General features: G+C 43.5%; 1 protein-coding gene and 1 long non-coding RNA gene across 2 annotated transcripts in view; one reads left to right on the top strand and one right to left on the bottom strand.

Annotated features, from left to right (window-relative positions):
• The window catches only part of TCF25 (transcription factor 25), a 444,525-nt gene extending 435,584 nt beyond the window's left edge, over nt 1-8,941 (bottom strand). Inside the window, exon 1 of the mRNA XM_069216958.1 lies at nt 8,687-8,941. Coding sequence (XP_069073059.1) covers nt 8,687-8,878 — 192 coding nt within the window. The 5' untranslated portion in view covers nt 8,879-8,941. The remainder of the gene's footprint in view (nt 1-8,686) is intronic.
• A 105-nt stretch (nt 8,942-9,046) lies between these two features.
• LOC138267768 (uncharacterized) overlaps nt 9,047-22,366 on the top strand; it is a 76,216-nt gene continuing 62,896 nt past the window's right edge. Inside the window, exons 1-2 of the long non-coding RNA XR_011199867.1 lie at nt 9,047-9,107; nt 10,357-10,412. This is a non-coding gene — a long non-coding RNA (uncharacterized lncRNA). The remainder of the gene's footprint in view (nt 9,108-10,356; nt 10,413-22,366) is intronic.

Genomic DNA, 22,366 nt, shown 5'->3' with positions numbered 1-22,366 from the left:
CCTTCGCGCTCATGCTGCCCGTGGTGCTTTGAATCGGCTCGCTTATGTCAACTGTTTTACTTTTCATTTTCAATTTATGTGGCAAGAAAAGTCCAGTTGGGAATTTACAGTGCTAATAGCTGTAACTCAAGCAAACCAGAGACCCACTGCATTACAAATGCTTGTTTAAATATGGGAACGATGGTGGCCTTGGATCAGACTGAGGGAGGGACAGCATTTACAGCACACCTGAAAACGTTGGCCAAAGTAGGTGCCCATAACTCTACGTTATCCTTAAAAAGGTCAACCAGAACTCCGTCTGGACCTGATGCCTTATTTGGGAGTGAACTATTAAATCACCAATATTACATCACTGAGATTTATGACCAATTACTCACTGTTGACTATATCAGCATCATCTATTACAAATCTGGCGTGTTCTTCCCCATTAGTTTCGTATAATTTTGCAAAATGTTCCATCCAGAGATGTTCCAGAATGAGCACCTCCATCCCATTATTAGAACTAGTGGGCAAACAAAGGAGTGTTGACTACTTTCCAAAACTGGGATACATCTTTCACAGGCCTCCTCTCTAATCTCCTTTTTCCTCACCCTAGTTGCTTCTTTATAACGGGCTTTGCACTTCCTTACTTCGGGTTGGCTCCTCAGGTTGCTCTTCATGACCCGTATAAGGTCAGCATGGGCACGTGCACAAGCTTTGTCAAACCATTTTTCTGGCTTCCGTGCATAAGATGGTGGTGATGATGTTAGGTAAGTGTTAACCGATGCACGGATACCCACAAATGCTCCCAACACCATCCTTGGCACGGAGTCACTACTTAGACATTGGTCAAACTTTTCCACATTACTTCTAGCCCCTTGGGTCAGAAGAGTCTTGGAATCGACATTTTGCCACTTACGTTGCACTCCTTTATTTCTTAAATATTCAACAGGGCATCTCATTTAGTTCTCGCCAGTCTTCACATATCCATTATTAAAACTCAGCACCAATAGATTATGGTCGCTTAGCCCACTAACAAGAACGGGGAAATCAACCACTTTTATACTCCAAGACTTAGAAACCATGACATGATCAATCACTGATCCTCGCCCCCTTCCTGTAAAAGTTACATGAGAAACAAAGTGCTTAGATGATAGATCACTCTCCAATATTAATTCATGTATCATCAAGCTGTTTAGTTTATCCCCGCATGGGCTATGCACAAAATGCAAGTAACTGGTGGCTTCACTACCAGGTCTCCCACATATCCTATTATCCTGAGTAGAGCAAAGGGTGAGATTAAAATCATGGCCCACACACAACAAGATCATTTTTCAAAGCTGTCACCATTTCCTCAATACTATGAGCAACAGAATCTACAATTTGCACATTACTTTTTGAAAAATTATTGTGACAAAAGTTGACATCCAATGACACCCTTTCATGAACAGCACTATTAACTGAAAGTAGGGGGAAGTGGATTGGGTTTTAATCAAATCAATCAAAGCCGATAAAGAGGTACTAATAAGTGTCAACAGGACCCCGCTACTTCGTCCTGCAGGGGTCAGTGCCACCAAAGTTGAAATGGACACATATCCCACTTATCATTATGGATATACCCCAAGATTCCACTATTATTGGAAGAGGAAGCCCCACATCCACCTTCAAGTCAATCAAACTCCTGCAAAAGGGCATATCGGTTCTGGGTTGTCACAGCAAAGCTAAAATCTTGAGATAGCCAAGACTTATCTACTGATTTGGGTTAATAAAAATACCTCAAGGGTACAGTTGTGTAGTATGGGCAAGCTCATGCTGACTTTCAATCTTATTCAAGCTCTATCCCACTGGAGAAGGGTTATTAAAGTTAACCAGCATACAGTCACCAGCCACCTGCTTCCGGAAATAACCAAACCACTGGACCCTCCTTACACCAATTATGCCTCTAAAAAGAGTCTCTGTAGTTATGTAACTAGAAAACCATTCCACCACCTTCTTCTTTAGTTGAAAATCCTGTTCCTTAGAAGAGCGGAGCAAGACAGGAATGTTCTTCAATACAACAACATAAGGTGTACTTTTGGAGGGGAGCTGTAATAGGAGTACATTTCTATCAATGGCAGTGAATCTAGGGTGAGATTGTGACATCTTTACAGTATTCTTACCACAGTCTACAGTAGGACTAGGTGATTGGTATGTGGCCATAGCTGTAGCCTGGTTTGACACAAGAAGGCTGAAATTCCTATTAGATGTATCGCTGACAATCTGACTTGGCGGGGATAGGTAAACCCGCCACTTCAACACCCCGAGAAATCCTCTCATGTCCACTCTCAAATCCCCAAGTGGCTGGTGCCTTAGATTTAAAGCATGCAAGGAGTTCCTTCATACTAGCATCATAGCTATTCAAGGCTGCAGTTGGAGGGTTTAAGGGCTCTCTCCATTATAACCCAAACCCCTTCCCCCTTCCATGGACTAAGCAACCCCTGTCAGACATCCTGATGGTCCAAATGAATTCAAAAGTTCCTTACTCTGGGGATGGTCTGGCTGGGATGTGACCTTAACAGGCCTACCACATTTGTTACCAGCCGTCTTAAAGGTACACAACTTCCACTGACCCAATTTCTTCCTTTTAGTGTGAGGTGAAGCACTTTTATCTGGTTGCATGTTACCATTAGAGAACAGGGGTTCAGTGCCAGATATAATTCCCCATTCATCCTGAATAACACAGCAATTTGGCACACGCATTGCTTTAGAAGCACACTTTTTCTCATTATCTTCCTGTACGTTACCACCTGGAGCACCCTCGGACACCTCTTAACAGTGATCCTTCGCAAGGAGGGAGGGAATGGAAGACAGCAACTTTTTAGCAGCACCCAATCTCTCTTCTATTGAATCAATTTCCGTGTTTAAGGCAGTAGTAAGAAAAGAAGCAATGGAGACTGTTGCCTTCATTTCCTTTGTGCCCTCAGCAGTAGCGCTTACCTTTCTTTTACTCATGGCTTAAGAGGGTAATTTAGGGCTACATCAAATGTCAGGAAACTCTATGCCAGCATGCCCGGGCCAAGAGATTGGGCCCACCGAGCCATGTCCAGTCGCAGATGGGAACACTCTGGCCAGGTCTTCATCTGGGCACACACCTGTGCACGTCCTGCACAGTGGGGCCAGCAGACTATGTGTATGCGCTTCCAGGCACGTGAACTATGAAGAGGCAAGCCCCCTGCCGCTTAGTCTGCTGTGGATTGAAGTTCAGGCTCTCTCCCCGTCCAACAAACAAGCTACCCGCACAGCTGATTGCACACAGAACAGTCATGTTATATGACAGAAGACTTTGAGAGGACTGATTTTTCTACAAAAATGTCCACAAAGGAACCAATGACACGAACTTGGCTAGCTTTTCTACTTTATTTCTCCGGCGTATATAACTGCCATAGAGCAGATAGCAGCAACCAAGCAACACGCAAAATGGAATTCTGTACCCTGTGACAAACCTCATCATTCACCAGCCAAAAGTAAGCCCTTTGCAAAAGATGTCTTCACAACTTACTTGAATACTGCAGTTGTCACTCTAAAGTGACATGCAGACTTAACCGGCAGTCATCTGCTCCACACATACCAGGATGGGCCAACAATTCTTCAGGCCATTTCTCTCTCCATCTTCCACATTTCCTTCCAACTTTCTGGCTACACTATCCCCCTGAGTTATTCATTTCAATACAGTACTGGTTTCTTTGCAAGTGAAAGAAAACTAATTTCACACACCCAGGTTAAATAGAAAGTACAATCCTACCAAAAGCAATGAGTCCACCAACCCAATGTTCGGTCTAGTCATAGTGTCAAAATATCAGCCCCTTGCTCAACCCCTGGTAGTTTGGCAATGGGCAAGAAGGCTCAACTTAGACTGGTATGTAAAGCATTTAAATACAGCAATACAGTAAATAAGACAACACAGAATAAAAATCCCACACCAATTTATAAAAATAGGAAATATGTTTATCTTTAAAATGACACTAAAAAGACAAAAACCAAATATAGGGAACCAGAGATATTATTTTTAAAGATTAAAAGTAAAACTAGCGCTTAGAAACAAATAGCACTCAAAGGGGCTTAAAAATAAAAATAAAAGAAGGTTGCACTGGACCGGGACACAGTCAAGAGTTCCAAATGTCCACAATGTAACACTTCTACACTTACTTCCAGAAGTGTTTCTCGATGCAGGAAAGTGGTCCACAACCCCAATCCAAGGTTCCAAAATCTTTGAGTTGCTCCTTGGGACTACAATTTCCACAATGCACCTGGCCAAATCCTTAAAAGTCTACTGAAAGCTGTCCAGCTGGGTAGGAGTTGTTGCAGGTGACTCTTGGTAGCTCCTTTATACCTGTTGCCTACAGGGAGTCCACTCCTGAATCCTTTAGAAGCCAGGCAAAGTCCTCTTTTGTGAAACCTAGCGTGTGCGGCAGATGCACTCCTTGCGAGTGTAGTCCTTCTTGGTGCAGGCCAGGAATGCAGCAGAGCAGTTCTTCTTTTTCTTTTTGTTTCCAGGCAGGGATCTTTGGGCGTCCACAACACCAATCCAAGGGTCTAGAAGCTCTGAGATGGTCCTTGGGATTCTGGGACTACGTTTCCCAAATGCACCAGGGCCAGTTCCTTCAAAGGCCACTGGAGGCTGTCCTGCATGGGTCTTCTTGGTGGAGATGATGCAGGTGAATCTCTGTTAACCTGTTGCTTTCAGGGAGTCCACTCCTGAGTCCTTTTTGAAGCAAGGCAAAGTCCTTAGGGCTGTTGTTCCAGTGTGCAACAGGAGCAGTAATTCAGACCAGGGTTCCATCAGGGCAATCCTTCTCCTTCTAGTGATTTCAGGAAGCAGATCAGAGTTGCAATGCAGCTCTACTGCATTTATTTATTCATATTGGGGGACAAGCAGGGGAGCAACTCTTGTCCCATGAGATGCAGGGTGCCACCCAAAAGCAGCTTCCTCCAAAATGTTGCATTTTCTTGTCCTATAAAGAACTGCACTTTAAAGCTGAAGATGGAAGATTTTCCTCCAGGGGACCAAGATCTGGTTAAACCAACCTACTGGTGTGGTTCATTTCCAGTAACACTCCCCCTCCAGACAACCTGTAAATTCCTTTCCTGGGCCTGCTAGCCATCTGTGGCGTACCGGGCAGGCCTGGCTGGCATTCCTTTCTGTCCTGCTTTCTTTGAAGCCCAGTTTGATTTACCCAGCCTTCTCTCCTGGCCTGGTCTATGCTGCTGCAGACCTCCCGCATCAGATAAGTGGCCTGCACTGAGCAGAGGTTATCAACTCATCAAAGCAGCCTGGCTAATCCTGTTAAGGCTGACCAATCAGAGGAGACCACTAGCAGGCTCAATTTTAGCTTACAGAAGAAAAGTCCAATAACTTATTTTCTATATTAGTTATGATAAATTCAACAGCGGCAAGCTGCTGGATTTTGCACTACCAATATTTTGAGTCCTTTAATAATAAATGTAGCTACATCCTAGCAATGCTTATGCTTATGTGAAATATTCCCATGTTATCCTAAGGAGCTAAGGATCTGCAAAGAGGAAAAATGAAAGGGGCAGTTTTTCCCTCACCAGGGCATATAAAACTTTTTTTATTATGTCCCTGCTTATAGTAGCTACATTGCACCCACCCAGTAGGCACTCAGGGGAGACCTTATGGGTGATATATATAAAAATAAGATAGATTATCACTTTGGAAGTACCTTTAATTCCAAATTCGAATTTGCACACATTTGTAATGATATGTAAGTTTTGACCACTGACTCCACGTTGCACTTAGCCTAGCACTACCCTATCACACTAGTGATCACCAGCTTCATTCTGCCTATTGACTTTATCTTAGCATTAGACACTGCCATGTTAAAAGCTGCAAGTGACTTTCCACGCTGTACAATGTGCTCTGTCTTGTTTTTGTGTATTTTTTCCCACCAAGGGCATAGGCTGATAAGAATGTACTCATACAGCAGGGAACTGACTTGTTTTGGATTATCACCTTGGGATTGTGGCCACATCCAGACGTGTTATTTTCAAAGCTGGCCAAAAGCAATCAGCATTTTTTGAATAAGTAAACTTCTGCAGGGAAAAGGAAGTCTGGAATTTTCCTCTTGTTTGTTTAAAGTATAAGAGGCCGATACCAGATGGACCAGGGACAGAGTAGATCTCAGGCACATCCAGGTCGCTGGAGTGAGTCATCCTTCCTGTGAGGATAATTGATCTCTCTCTCTCCTCGATTGATTCTGGGATCTGGCGATTTGATGCGGATAGGAGAGATGAAGGAGTTTTGCCCTTGCCTCATGGTGATGCATAATCTTTAATTAATTATTTGCTTTGCATTATAATATAGATACATATATTTGCTGTTTATATTGCAGTGGAGAATCATTTGTGTATGTTTTCATTTCATTGCTGTGATGATTTTTAAACGTGCGCTTTCAACATGCTGATCTCCTTTTAGGAACCTGGAGTATAGAAATAATAAATGTCTTCTTTGGACTAAGAATCGCATTCCAGAGACTTTTGTCAGTGCATGAGTGTTTCAGCTTGGTCATTAGTGAAAATCAAAACAACATTTTACTTTTTAAAGACAGTCTACAAGTGAGGGTTGCCTTTAAAAAACAAGACAGCAGGCAATACAGCAGCGCACACTCCAGTGCAGGAAATCTACTGGCCCTCTAAACTTCCCTTCCCTATTACATACTAGGGACTTATAGTTAGTTTGAATTCCCCATGCCCTATTATCTACTAGGAACCAGTGGCGGATGGTAATTTTAGGAGGGAGGGGGCAGACAGGACACACTGTCAGACATGGACACTCACATTCATTCACACACATGTGCACGCACACACACATCTATTCACAGCACTCATTACCAAATATTCAAACATACACGCATGCACCAAACATTCATTAAAAAAAAAAAAAAAAAAAAAAAAACACACACACACTTACCTGAAGATCCGCGTCAGAGGTTCCAGGGGGGTTAAGACTGCTGCCTTCCCTCACTGGCTGACCTAATGTCAGCCAATGAGGGAAAGCAGCAGTCCCAACCTGGTCACGGAGTGGGATTGGGTCAGTGGGACTGCTGACCCTACCCAACTCTGTGATGAAGTGTCACTGATTGACGCTCGGCCCTGGGCACTTCAGGGCTTAAAACTGAAGCGCCCTGGTCGGAGTCAATGGGTGACACTATCCCTTGTCACCAAGGAGGAGGGCTTCATGGACCTTTGCTAGCTGAGGAGGTCACGCCCACAGGAGCTGTGACATCCTCAGTATGGCAACGTTCAGCTCAGGCTACCAGGAGCCTGCACAAATAGCGCATGTCTAGGTCCTGGCTGCCCCACCTGAAAATGAAGTGTCTATCAAGCTAGCCTTTGCTCAGCCTGACAGACACTTTTCTTGAGGGGAAAAGGGTTAGGGGGCGTGGCTCCACAGCCCCAAAGTATGGGCCACAGCTGCTAAGGATTTACAGGAGTCTGTCATTGCCAACTGTAATTGTACCACTTTACAATATACCTTTTATTCAGAGCCGAGCCCAGGGGACAGTCAGGGTCAGTTACCACCAGTATCAAGTCAGAAAAATTGGGGTGAACATACTAAAAGGATGACTTTTTCACCTACTTCCATGTAGTAATCAAAGAAACAAGTAGTTCCCTAAATATGAGTAGAGGAAAAGTACAAGTCAGCCAATCAACCGGATGGTAAAGAAGATATGCTCCTGGGAAGGTACTAAATGGTAGGAAGAGGAAGGAAAACCACAGAATATAAAGCAAACAAATGAGACTTACAAGAAAGTTAACCAATGGCAATTGATAGGTTGACCGCAAGACAACTTACAGTATGGATATTGTCCACAAACGATCTTCGACATCAGAGCGTTAAGAGTTGTCTATATACAAGACCTAATAAAATGGTAGCATCCGCATACACAGTGTCTGCTCTCCTCATACTTTTCTCCAATAACTTCTGCTGATAGGCAATCGCCACACAATCCTCAGACACCTATGTGGCACCTCAATGTGCACCACTCAGATAGGCATAACTACAACCAGCTTCCCTGCAATTATACAAAGGTGCCTCAGAAGCAGATGTGAATCGGGCTGCTTTGTGGCCTTGTCAACGGGGACAAGCTCAATAATTCTACAATAAATCTCTGTGACCACAGTGTTTTTGCCATCTCATCTATACACCTTCTCCAGTCAATATTATCGCCGACTAAAAAATTCTTCAGAGTTCTCCAGTCGCACCATGATAGGCATGAGTAAGTTAAACAATCCAAGGTTTTAGGTTGCATTCTGGTAAGTGTAGTTTTGTATTCCCTTTAAAATGCATACATCACGATGCGAAGTTAGAAAAAGAACGGGATTTGCTACTCAAGCTTGACATTTGGTAACGCGAGGGCTTCCCTACTTGTATCACTACTGCTGCTCCTCGAGTACAGAATAGTGAGAAAGTAATGACAACTTTAGCTCTCCGACTACCACCCGCTGCCCTCCCTGCTCAGAGTGCTATCTGTCCCCTTGGACACGTGTGACCGTGTTGCCCCGGCACATAGTGTGCTGACTCCATAGACAAGCTTACAGTATGCGTCCCCAGTAACACCGGTCGTGATCAGTCCCACGTGGAGTGGCACTCTCTTCCACCCAGTAGCACCATTTCAACCCGTGATTGGAAAGTGCTGGGCATTCTCACCAGCTCGAACAAGTTGCTGACATCTCTCCCTTGCAGAAGTTTCTTGCCCTTCTTGTGTTTACTCCGGACAGGGACTTCTGCTTCTTCCTCCTCATCCTCTTGCCCAGCTTGCCGCAGAGGCAGGTCCCCAGGACCAAGCGGCTCTTGAACCCGCAGTTCCCCCTTCAGCCGCCTTAGGGCCCGCCGAGACATGTCCCCCTGTCCCTTCAAACCCCGTCAGGAGCCGCACCGCACATGCGCACTTCCATGGACAGGCAGAGCCAGCAGTGTTGCATACTTCATGCGCGCGCAAGCACTACACGGAAGCGTGAAGGACAAAGCGCGCGTGCGCGAGCCCTAGTACACGTTCACTGCCGCTTGAACGTAGCGCACAAAACCGGCAGGAAAGGTTGAAACGTCACCTAGGGTGTGTGACTGAACGGTTAGTGATAGCGAAGTGCCCTCATCTGTCCTATGGTGCGTCGCTACCTGTGACCTGACGAATTCTAGTTTCTGTGCATTAGGCCACAGGAAGTAAGCGTGATGTCATTGAATAGGTTTCTAGAGGAAAAATAGACGCTGGTGTGTAAGCAAGTTGGTATGGTGTGTGGTTAGTAGGACACTTTTGTATTTCTAAATGATTCAGTGCTGGACTTTGAAAAAAAAATGGGTGTCAAGGTGCGGCAGAGGCCAGGAGGTGGAGGCACGACGTGCAGTGCTTGCAAAGTATAGTCTGGAAGTTTATTCATTTATTTAGAAGAAAAAAAACAGCTGGAAAGAAATTGGCAACAAGGACGAATACAACACTTAATTTATTCTAGTTTACTTAATTGGTCTTAAAGGGCTGCATTTTAAATATATTGCAGGGTTAACACACCTGCGTCAAAGATTTTTGTGTGCCCAGCAATTTTGAAGGGATTACAATAAGTGTGATTTGATTCATTATTTATGTATTTACTCATACAGGCAGATAAATCGTGCATTTTTACATTGCATGCACATCTCTCACATAGGGTGGTTAAACAAAGTGAAAAAACTGCCCCCAGGTCATAGTTTCTCTAAAGTAATTATTAAGTGATAAGCTGTGTGCTTTTGTGCCTCCACTGCATAGGTGTCTAGGTGTTAGGGTTCAGATGGCACCCAACTGGGATGATATTTGAATTTAAAAAAGAGTTGATAGCCCATTAAATCATGGCTTTGTGACCGACTGGAATTATAAACGGGAAAGCCCCCTCGCCACTTGGAGGTTGCTGCTCAGAACATAATGTAGACAGCATTCAGGAGTTGCTGAATGAAAATGTTTCTAGCTTATGCGTTAAGAATTTTCAATTCTATTAAGGACATGGAGGTAGCAGTGGAGACTGATTTCCAGATAGGAGCCACATTTTGTTCTTTGCGAGCAATCAAAATACTATTATTCTTGCCAGGAAATTGTTCTTACCCTTTCTCACTTTCAGCCTAAATGCTATTAACATTACCTACAGCTCTACAGACACTTGGAAAGAGACCATGTTTTCCACATTTAAATCAAGATTTGGTGATGGCTAGGCATGTAGATTTGTTGGAATATCATTTTTCACCACACTTGAAACATTTATGTTTTGCATTACCAGTCTTGACTTATAATTTTTTAACTTATCAGAACTGTTTACAAGTGAAACTTCGTATTGAGTATGTTTTTTCTCATTTAGAACTTTAAATGATGTGGTGGAACCTTCATTGCCCTTAACAATTTCCATTACTTCAGGTAAAGACAAATTTGTATATCTTAATAAATGTTCTTTGCTTTTGTTGTAAAAATGCTTTTTAATCTGGTCACAAATACACTGCTCATTTATTTAACCAAATTCACATGTTACAGCCGAAATGTTTTGAGCCGCGACATAGTCTTAAGCGGTTCATTCATCAACTGATACCTGCAGTAAAAATTGTATATACTTATCACCACCCAAGGTTCTTCCATGCTTTAATTTTAGTCTGTTCAAAGCCTCTGTAAAAGTGTCATAATCCTCTAGTGAGGTACACTGTGGTGGGATAATAGGGGGCAAGTGATTCGACATTTCTTGTGCTTTAGTTCCAATAAGATTAAATAATAGCCTATTTATTCTGTACGCAGTAAAATTATCTCCATCTGTAGCTATAATATAGTTATTAAATAGTCTGAGCCACTTTGGCCATTTAATTAGATTATCGCCAGGATTTTGTAATAGAAGTGGAAGAGGATTTCCACATGTTTTCAAGTTGATACAGAAATATAAAATTTTATTGAAAAACCAAAGTACTTTCAAGTTGGTATTCAGAGTCTCGACAAACAGTAGTATTGAAAACAGCAGTAGCGGCTCAAGGGCCGCAGAAGGGGCGGAGAGGCGCGGGGGAGGCAGGAGGGTATAAACATTAAATTTAATAATTAAAAAGAAAAAACACTTACCTCCTCTGCCGATCCTCTGTCCCTCGACACGCCTCTGCAGGCACAGGCTCCCAGCCTGCCCTGCGCCAATCCTGACGCTGCTCAGAGCAGCATGAGGATTGGCTGGGAGCACCCAGCCAGGGTGCTCCCAGGCAGACTGGGAGCCTGTGCAGGCTAGTTGCTGGGCTGGAGAGAGCCAACAGCGCATGTGTGTTTGGCCGGCCCAAGTTTGCCAGCCAAACACACATGTGCTGTGAAGGGGGAGTGCTGAGCACGCCCCCTCAGTGCACGTCATCCTGTGACCCCGCCTCTTTTAAAGAAAACAATAATAAACATAGTTTATTATTGTTTTCTTTAAAAGGTTTTGCAGCTGCCGCTGCTGGCATGGAGGTAACGCTCCTCCGCCCAAACGGAGGAGCCGCCACCGGAAAACATATGTGGAGAATATGATACTGCAAAATCGTTTATTGACATGAAGGTAAATAGTATAGAAATGTATGATTGCCTGAAGTATTATATGTGATATATATGTTGCCAACCAATAGGAAAGTGGCAGTATATAATGTGCTCTAGGGCATTGCGGTATCAGACTGATAGCGCAGTAAAAACTGAAGCAAAAAAATACATTATACAAAGCGGTCCTATTGCGGTGTGCTTTTGCAGACGTTAGGGATGGACCTTCCCACGTTTTAATGTTCGATCAAAGAACTGCTCGTTCGTTGCACTCCAGGAAAATATATAATTTTATTAAAAAAGAATTAACATGCTTATTGGCACAGCATGCAATTCGCAAACCAAACTTTTGATTGAATAAGTTGTTTTTAAATAGAACTACGTGTCCCATAATGCTTTATTATGGATATGTCTGGAATAGTGTAAATGTGAAATATAGAAAATGCACTCACGAGCTGTGAGCAAGACCTGTTGGTCGAAACGCGGCGATGGCGGTTTGGGTGTTGTTAATTCTTTTTAATAAAATGATATATTCTCCTGGAGTGCAACTAACGAGCAGTTCCTTGAGCGAATATATATATATATATATATATATATATATATATATATATATATATACACACACACACACACACACACTTTAAGTAAGTCATGGTGTGCTGCTCAAGACGAAGTTTAGTGATAAAGAGCAATTTTTATAGAAGATTAAACATGTCATCGCCCTTCACGCAGTTTTTAGTACCAAACGCCATGTGAGTAAAGAGTATACTGCCAGTTATTACGAGGAGAAAAGGTGGCACCCTATTTTACATCATGCCGGTGCCTCCAGGCAGGCTTTTGCACCAAATGCTTCCCCTTCTAACACTGGTGGTTGCAGATACCTCTGTAGCTAACGCTGCATGAAAACAGCATAAAGCATCAGTTCGGAGATCACACTGCGCAGTCTCAAATAATGTGACTCATTGGCAAGATAAGAGTCAGAAGGCTGGGAATTGACAATCTGAAGAAGCTGACAAACTGGACTCTCTGTCAGTGCAATCTGGCAGGCTAAAGTTTTCTTTGCAGTATTGGTGGTATCAGTTCTTAATTTGTAAATAAAAACATGCCAGTGCCAAAGCCCTACTCTTAAACATGCGGCTGCTGCAATTAAATGTGTGAGAACGGACTACTGAGGCAGTGTAATCCTAAAGCCATCTTGGGCCAAAGCTTTTTCGTTTTTCTCTTTCTCCATCTTTCCTATATGTGTCTTTTGCTTGCAGTAACTGCTTGAGGCAGAAAAATAAGTATCGGCCCTCACAAATAAGTGCTGGTGCTCCGCACTGGAAACAACAAACACAAATTAAGCACTGGGTGGTTTCAAGATCAGAGGCAGCTGGGAATGACTAGTCACCAAAGTGAGTTAGGGAACAAGACCAAAGTGATGCTGAAAGAAAACTGGTTAAGTTTATCTCTAATGAAGTCCACAGCAGAAAGCATTCACTAGCTAAACCAGCATCGAAAAAATCTGTCTGGAACTCGTGATAAAAATTAAGACACAACTAGAGAATACAAAGTCACAAGACTCTGACAAGCTAAACAACACCATTCTCATGAGACGACTCAAGGATAAAACATGAGGCCGAAAAGGAAATGTCAGACAAGGGTAAAATGAAACCTAAGGAAAAAATAACGCAAAGGAATAAATAACAGAACAAGCCTAGAAATCGAATAGCGACATTAGAAATTACATATATTGGCATTACCAAAGTTATATTATGTATGCTTGTGATATATACATATTTATTTTACCTAGTGGCATTCCCCACTAAGCAGTTATATTTAGGACCTAGTTTCTATATAAAAAGTGTTGTTTTTTGTTACTTGCCGATATCTTTGGTGCCGCTTGACGAATCTCTACAAATCTTTCCACAAAAATCTGCCAGTCCTGTCAGCTGCTGCCTGTATAGTTTTAGGTGATCCGTCCGGGGGGAGGGCGGGCGTGGAGGCCGAGAAAAACGGAGAGTCCCAAACACATTTTTCCCATTCATTTTTCCATCGGGATTTTGAACAGCGATAGCACAAAACTACTGGACAGAATTACACCACATTTAGCAGAAAGGTAGGTCCTGGTACAGAAAGAGTGCTTTTTAGGTCGAGCCCTAAGCGTTCAACCTCTTGTATACTTTTAAGTATACTTCTTCTGTGGGCTTCCAGCTATTTCATTTGTTAGTTTCAGTGTCATTTAAAAATCCTTGCTTGCCAGTGGTCAATCATATCTCTTTGTCCTTCCTCCTTCTGTGTGGGAGCAGTGACCTAATACTGTATAATTATGCTTTGTCCTGTTTATCTGGTCTGTAGGAAACATTTATTTTTACTTTGTTTCATGCTCTTATTCAGGGAAGCGTACCTTTTCATTTGCAGAGCATTCTTCCTCTTAGCTTAGTTGTAAACAAGGCTATAAATCAGGCTGTTATTTTGGTCACATTTGGTCTTTGTGGGCTCTCTGCAGCCTCTCTCAACTGTCTGGCTCCCGCCCTTCCCTAGCTTGAATTTTCTTTACCAGGTGTGCCTGCCTGTGTGCTGAGAGCAAGGTCGAAGGATCGCTTGTAATTGCATATAGCCTAGGCACCCAGCTCTACCAGAGCTCCACAATCCTTAGAGACAGTGAACTCTTCTGCTCCTTACTGCGATTCCACTCCCCGCTCCATCAGTGCACCTCAGTTCACACACTCCTCCAAGCCCTCAGCCATGCCAGTGCCAGGAATCTCACCCATGCTGTCTGCCAGAGCACCTCAATTCTCACAGTAGTGTACTCTGCTGTTCCATTACTAGGACCTTGAGCGCAGCTCCATCAGTGCACCACAGTTCTATCCCACAAGGTCACTTCCTTTCCTTTATTGGGACCCCGCTCACATACAGTTCCATTACAGCAGCCCAGTGCTAATATGCAGTCCCATTGCTAAGCCAATATTGGACCCAAAAGAGCAATACACCGCTCAGCCAGTGCACTCCAAGTCTAACATTTAACGTCGCTGTTGATGGGAACCACCACAGCTCTGCCAGAATCCATCAGTTCTAACATTCAGTGCACATTTCTTCTCAGTACTAAGGCTCACACACATGCTCTTCAGGAATCCCGTACTTCTGTGGTTCAGAGGCAATGCCACTCCCATACTGGGCCCCACTCGCAGTTTCACCAGGGTACCTCCAGGCTAACACTCGGCAACACTGGCACACCAATACTAGGTGCCATACCTAGCTCCATTAACATACCTCACTTCTAACCTCGTGTGCCTGTTACTATTCCAGTACTGCAGCCCACATACAACTCTGTCAGTGCACCTCAACCCAAACCTGCAGCGCCCCATTATTCCAGTACAAGGAATTAATTACATTGCGCTCCATTTCTCTTTCTTCACCTGCTGCCTTTCCGTTATTCCAGCACTGGACCAGGACACAGCTCTATGCTTTCCTCCAGTCCTGATCTGAATCGCCCCAATATTGCTGTATTGGGGTTCACATACAACTCTGCTAATGCACCTCCTGCTGTTCTGCAGTGCCCCCTGCTGCTTCACACTGACTTCTGTTTGAGGACGTGGGGGAGCCAATTAAATCCATTCTTAGCTGCCATCTTTATTTGGGAGGGTCTGTTTCACCTATCTCACTCCATTCTTTCCTTTACTCTGTTTACTCTCAGTGTTTTCTTTCTCCCCCACTTGTCTCTTTCAGCTCTTAAAATCCACACATTAACAGTTTCACTCTTTTTTCCAACTGTTTATTTCTACTCGTCTCCCTTTTTTTATTTATTTCCCTCTCCCTATTTCTACCTCCTCTTTTAAACTCGCAAAAACATAGTTATTTCTTTCCTTGTTTTATTTGTCTCTTTTTTCTTCATCGGGTGCTCATCATTTCACTATTGTTTCTCTTCCTTTCGTTCTTTTTATTTGCTCTTTCCTTGGGCTCAGTATGCATCCTTTCACTTCCTTCCTTGCTCCGGTGTTTTTCTTATATTTATCTGTCAATTCATGTTTTACAATAAATCCCTCTTTTCCTTGTCTGTATGTGGAAACCACAAGTTACTTGTTGGGAGCCACAGTGTCAAAATGGTTTTTCCCATTCTGTCTGTGGGGAATATGCCAGTACATACTTGCCCTGGTTCTTTCACTGCTTGTTTCTGTCACCATCTCTCTTTTTTTTCTCTAATGTTCCTTTTTCTCTTTCTTTTCACACTTTTCATTATTTTTCCTCTTTATCTTTCATTTGCTAGCTTCCTTCCCTTTTTTCTTTTGTCTCACACATTTGCTCTATTTCTTCTTAGTTGTGTTTACATTTTCCAGTTTTTTTCCCTTCTTTCTTTTATTTCTTTCCAATCACTTCTCTTTCTTCCTTTCGTCTGTTAAATTCCTTTTGCTTCTCTTTTTCTGCCCCATCCGCTTTCTATCCTGAGGCCGAGTTATCAGCGGAGCAACAGGTACAGTGGCACCCGGGCCCAGAGACCCATGGACCTTACTCAATTCTAATTACTGCTGTATTTTGCAACCGAAATCGGCATCAACCAATTTCCCTTCTTACTCAAAGGTTCACAACACCATTACTACGCCTCTTGGCCTCTCCATCTTTACTTGTGACTCCCTCTTTCCTTTCACTCTCCAATCCGTCCATATTTATATTTTTGTTACGGTGTTTTGAGCATTAACATCTAATGCCAAAAGTTTATTTCTGATAAAGGTTATATGATAATTATGTCTGTTTTAATATAGAGGAAGAAGGTAAATGGAAGTACCTTAGTTAAATACTGGGCCACTGGAATTATATGGCAGGAAAAGACAAAATTATGAGGCAGGGTTGACCAATTTATGTGGCAAGAAAAGTCCAGTTATGAACTTACAACGCCAGTAGCTCTAACTCAAGAAAATGCAAGACCTATTGCATTTCAAATGCCTGTTTGTTTTGGTGTTATTCCATTCAGTAGTTTAAGAGAAATGAAAGAAAATCCAAATTTGTATATATTGGGACGTGAAGGATTTGCGACCCCTCCCGGTTTTGTGCACAAAACTGATTGTCTGATAACACTTCAGCAACAGAAGCCGTTGAAGTATTTCACAGTCTTCTTGGGCCTTGGCTGAAGCAGAGTCCCAAAAGAAAGGTAAAAAATAAAGAAAAGGGTCCAGGGTACGAACACCCTGACCCCTTAGCTCTGGTGGTGGGGTCCCAAGGAGTAACACAACCCCCCCCCCCCAACACACACACAGCTAAAATCGTTTATTTTTTTTATTTTTCAAACAGAGTCGCAGTGGAGCAAGGTCTTCAGTGATTTCCTGCTATTAAGACCCTGGGTGAGCCAAGTCCTGGAGGCATTTGTTTACAAATATGGGGAGGGGGCTCCTGGCCCCCTCCCACTGCCCTGGGGACAGCCACCTCCCTGAGGCTTTGATTAATTATGCAAGGAGCCGTGTGCCCCCCCCCCCTTGCTGGGACCACCACCTCCTGGGCCTATCCCGAAATATGAGAGGGGGCCATGCCCCATCCCTCAAAGCAACCCCCAGGGGTAAATATATATATAAAAAAAGGGGGGGTCCCTTTAAGGCCCTCAAGCCCTGGGGACCACCACCTCCCCGGGGCTGCGTGCACAGTTGGAGGGGAGCCCCCATCTTGGAGCCACAAGTGGCCCAGGGGCCCGCCACCCCCCTGAGCTGGCTCCTGCTATGTCCCGAGGTGCACACCCCGGGGACATAGTTGTTTGCTGTGGCGTGGCTGCAGCTCTGCTGCTGCAGCCAAGCCACAGCAAACACTTCAGTTTTTGACAGGGGGACAGAGATGAAATGCTTCAGCAAGCACAGAGCTGCTGTTAAAGCAGCTCTGTGCTTGCTGAAGCAATGGCACAGCGAGGGAAGCCTTAAGGCTTCCTGCGCAGTGCCAGGCAGCCAGCCTGTAAAGGCATTGTAATAAAATCAAAACAAAAAAATAAATAAATATGGCGGGAATGTAGCTTGACAGCTCCCTCGTGGTTCCAGATAGCCTATAAAGGGCTAAGAAAAAAAAAAAAAAAAAAAAGCAATAGCTCGGTGTGAAGGTTGCTAGACCTTCACACTGAGCAGCCAGGGTTCTAATATAGCAGGACTCCCTTATTTTTTTTTAAATTTTTTTTTTAACAAATTATTTTATTTTGTAATAATGTTAGATACATTTGTTATTTTAAATTGTACAGAAATATTTAATTCTAAGTAGATCACACATCAAAACCTAAAACAATCTCTATCTTTATCCCTCTCGCTTTTTTTCTCTCTTTCAATCTCTTTGTACACTCACACACGCACTCAGACCCTTACGCACCCACTCACACACTCACTCATGCACCCACTCAGTCCCTCGTGCACATAGAGCACCACTCAGACCCTCATGGACCTACTCATAGACCCACTCACAGACCCACTGACCGCCTCATGCACCCACTTACAGACCCGCCCACACACTGACATATCCACTAAAACGCTGATGTGCACACTCTCACATCCAGACGCTCTCACAGCCACTCTCACCCCCAGATAGACCCTCTCACCTATTCTGACACCCAGAGAGGCCACAGCCAAATTCCTCTGCGCACGGCCTAAAGGACTGTGCACATCATGGGGTTGGCCAGTTAGTGGGGTTGTCCGCAGCCCTCACCATGCATTGCTAATTACCCCACAAATTACGGCACTCATGCCATCTTTGATAACATCATTGATAATATTAATGTAATATTTGCAGTAACATTTTTGCAGAAAAACTGCATGTCGGGCGCGAATTATAGTTACTTTAGGGCACGACCTATAGCTACTTGTGGCAACTCTGACTATAACTGGTGAATTTCTATGGTTTTGTACGTTTAAAATATGAGCCTAACTACAACGTCCCTGTAACTTTTGTTTTTTAAGTGAAATAAATATATATCCGAAAGACCAAGAGCTGTACAGTTCAAAGACACAGTCAACCTTTGTTGAGTGGTAGCTGCTTTGTAGACAGTTAGGTGTATTCATGATGTAGTGTTCTTTAAATAGGTGAGTATTCTGCTGATTGGTAAACTGGAGGTGGGTTTGGGCTATTCAGTTGTATACCGGGGCATCTTTCCAGATCCTTAGTGCATAGATGGAGAAGGTCTTTTGCCTTATTTTTTACTTTTTTTGCAGTTCTTCATCTCCCATTTGAAGATATCCTGGCTGAGGAAATGTGAGGGGGCACCCGAGGTGATGAGCTTGTCATTCAAGTAGGGAGGGGCACCAGTTGTGATGTCTTTGAAGACGATGCAGCTGCTTTTGAAGATGATGTGGGTTGGCCAGTGGAGTTCAGTCAGGGTGAGGGTGAAATTGTCATATTTCTGTAGGCCCCAGTGAGGTGTACTGCAGTATGTAGGATGCCCTTAACAAGGCCAATATGGATTAAAATTCTAAGGTAGTTTCCTCGATATCCAGTGTAAGATAATGTATGTTGCTCAGAAGATGTTTGAGCAAGAAACATATGAAAGCAAACAAGTTGAAAATTGTTTGACATCTATTAAAGGCATCCCTAAAGTCACTGTAAATTAAGCAGTGGGATTTAGTGAGATAAATCTGAGTTGTGATACAATTTCCTTTTTAGTTGAAATATTATTAAGCACAGGCCAGGCCTCTAAAAAAAGGCAGCAGAGGATTGTACGAACAAAGCATTATTATTTAGGATTTTCTGTGACCATGATAAACATAGTAGGATTTTTCAGCCCAAACTTACAATGTTAAACTTGACCTACCAGAACGCAATGATATGTTGGCTAAAAGGGTTCAGTGGTGTGTGCTCTGAGCAGTCACCACAAGATCCCTAAGAAGCCCCTCTGTAGCCCTAAATTGTTTAAATAGAAATTATTAGTCCGCTCAGGAGGTTCCAGAGTACAATTCAGTTGGTAAATTAGCACAATGCAGATTCATTTCCCACTTTTAAGATATATAGGCCCTCATTTGGACCTCAGCGGTCTTTTTCAAAGACCGCCGAGGTACCGCCGGGCTGAAGACCGCCAGTGCAGGTGGTTTTCCACCCAGCGTATTCTGACTGCTGGCAGCCCTCCGCCCTTTTTCGGACGGAGAGCCGCCAGCAGCCATACAGACGGTCGGAGGTGAAGTGGAGGCTGCTCCACCTTCACCGCCACGTCATCAGAACATCACAACCCATGATTCGGTGTGGCGGTGTTCTGGTGATGGGGAGCAGGCGGCGGAGCAGCCCCCATGGATCCCGTTCCCTCCCGGAGGATCACCAGACAAGGTAAGGTGATCGTCCGATAGCGGAGGGGGGTGTTGTGTGCTGTGTGCATTCATGGGGGTGTGAGTGTGTAGAGGGGGTGTGTGAGTACATGTATGCATGGGGGGGGGGTGTTGTGTTATGGGAAATGTGTGCGTATGTCTGTGTGCATGTGTGCATGTATGTCTGCATGTATGTGTAGTAGTTGTGTGAGCATGCGTTTAAGGGTGGTGTGTGTGTGTGTCAACATTTGGGTGGTGGAGAGGGGGGTCCTGCCACCTTTGTGGGGTGTTAGAGGGGCCGTGGGTTTGGGGGGAGAACTCTGGGGAGGGGGGTGGGGGAGAACCCTATCAGTGCCAGGGAACAAATTCCCTGGCACTGATAATGCCTACCGCCATGGATTTCATGACAGTACAGAACCCCACAAAATCCATGGCGGTATGCGGGGTCATGATACCGCCGGCGGTCTAGTGATGGCCGCCGGGCTGGAGACCGAAGTCTCCATCCCAGCTGTCTTTATCACCCTGGCAGTCAGAGTGTAGAAGTGGCGGTTTGGCATGGCGGTAACCGCCATGCTTGTAATTTCATTTTTTTTTACCGCCAGCCTGTTTGCGGTATTACCGCCACTTCTACACCGTCCGCCAGTGTTGTAATGAGGGCCATATTCTTTAACCTGCATTATATTATTTTTTCCAATATTTCAGTACACCAGGATAGAATACGTCCTCGTGTACTTAAACACTCCTGTGAGCCTGGCTTACTAACTGACTGTTTTTGTTTGACATCACAGTGCTGGATTACGGCTGCAAGAAACATGGAAGGGAGACCAGCCTTCTTGCAGGTTGCTTCCTGTCTGTATTTTACAGGCATGACAACTATTTTCATGTCTAAATCGGAATTTAAAATGGATAAAAGTAAAAAGCTTGTATTTTTCAGTGTTTCTAAGGAAGGACTGCAGAAGATTTGCACACATGGTCCTTATCAATAGCACTTTGAAGAAAACCATGGTTTCCTCAGGGGGTGTAGAATTCCTATAGCCCGTAACATACCTGTACATAAAACATTTTGTTTGGGGTCAAGGACAAACAAGTTTTCATGTTTATTTTGTCCTTGGGATTGGTAGACCCAATTCCCTGCAGCACACGCCCTTCGGCTGCCAGTTAAAAGTACTGCAATATGGATCAGGGAAGGGAATTGTCTGCATTTGAGGTAATTTTTGTGTCCATATGTTAATGTTGTTCAAACTTGTATTAATGGTTCATTAATGCAAAGTCTTTATTATTAGGGTGTGTGTTCTAAGGAAATGTTGTAAGCTCAGGCTGTACTGCTGACAGTGGTCCCAGTATAAAAATGGGTACACACGTTTGCAAATTTTAACAATATGATACTATGTATAATGCTCTCAAAATGCTCTCTGATTAAATGCAAATATTTGCAGAAGCTTGAAAGCAAGATTGATGAGTCTTTGCTTTCAAATTAAATGTTCCCAAAAATGCAACAAGTGAAATTGTAGGTGTCATTTCTTTGAAGAATCATCTACTAAAATGTGTTGATGCATGCTAGTATTCCCAAAAAATATTGATAATGGTAAATCAGTGCAACCAGTTTCAACAGGATTATGGAAAACATGAAAATAAACAATCATTGTCAAAGCCAAAATGTGTGACATTGGTGGCCAGCCTTTTGGTTTTGTCGATGCATGTCTTGTTTTGACATGGTGTTTGTAAAACTTTATTGTTGTGGGAGCTGCCAGGCCATCACCATTATAACAAACGTTGGCAAAAAGCAATAATATTTTTTGGTCTTAAAAAGCACATCCCGCCACAGTAGTTACTGGCACTGAACAAAACTACTTTGATTGCCAATATGCTCTTTGTGAAAGAGCTGAATGCTGTCATTCACAGTAAATCTGGTGGATGGATAGATGGATGGATGGATGGATAGAGCCAGTCAGAATTTTTAAAAAACCCAAAAGGTCTTGATTAACTCGAGACCTAGTTAGGGGGCCCGATTCAAAAATAAAGTCACAAAGTGAACCAATGATGTATGCCCTTGCTTTAGTGCATATTTACATTACAGCTTTCATGAATGTACAGTAGTTTACAGAAGCAGGCCAGGAAATCGTACTCCTAGAAAATATTTGAACTGTATTTTAGCATAAGCAAATATGCATGTGTAGATATTTATCTATGCTTTGTAGAAAGATGCTGACAGTCCATCTGGACCCAGCACTTTCTTGGGTTTCGGTTGTTTAATAGGGGCCCTGACTTCGGCACTTGGTATATGGCTGTTGGTCAGAGAGAAATCGAGGTTGTTGATGTTGGGGAAGTGCATGAGTTCCACATAGGGGTCTCGGGTGGTGTTGTTTAGAGGTTGTGCTGCGTAGAGGGATGCGTAATAGAGATGGAATGCTGCCATTATATCACATGTTGTGGCTTGTGTGTGCACAGTTTTGTCTATTTTGTTTAATGTGGTGTTCCTAATTTGTCATTTCCACAGCTTCTAGGTTGGTAACCATCTGCTTCATTGCCTTTCTCATAGTATTTCTGGTTCATGTAGAGCTTTTTCTTGCCCTACTCCTTAATTAGGAGATGTTCTAGTTCAACCCTTGTTCT

This window comes from Pleurodeles waltl, chromosome 12 (assembly GCF_031143425.1).
Source record: "Pleurodeles waltl isolate 20211129_DDA chromosome 12, aPleWal1.hap1.20221129, whole genome shotgun sequence".
NCBI classification, from domain to species: Eukaryota; Metazoa; Chordata; class Amphibia; order Caudata; family Salamandridae; genus Pleurodeles; species Pleurodeles waltl.
This window is presented reverse-complemented; position numbering and strand designations above follow the sequence as displayed.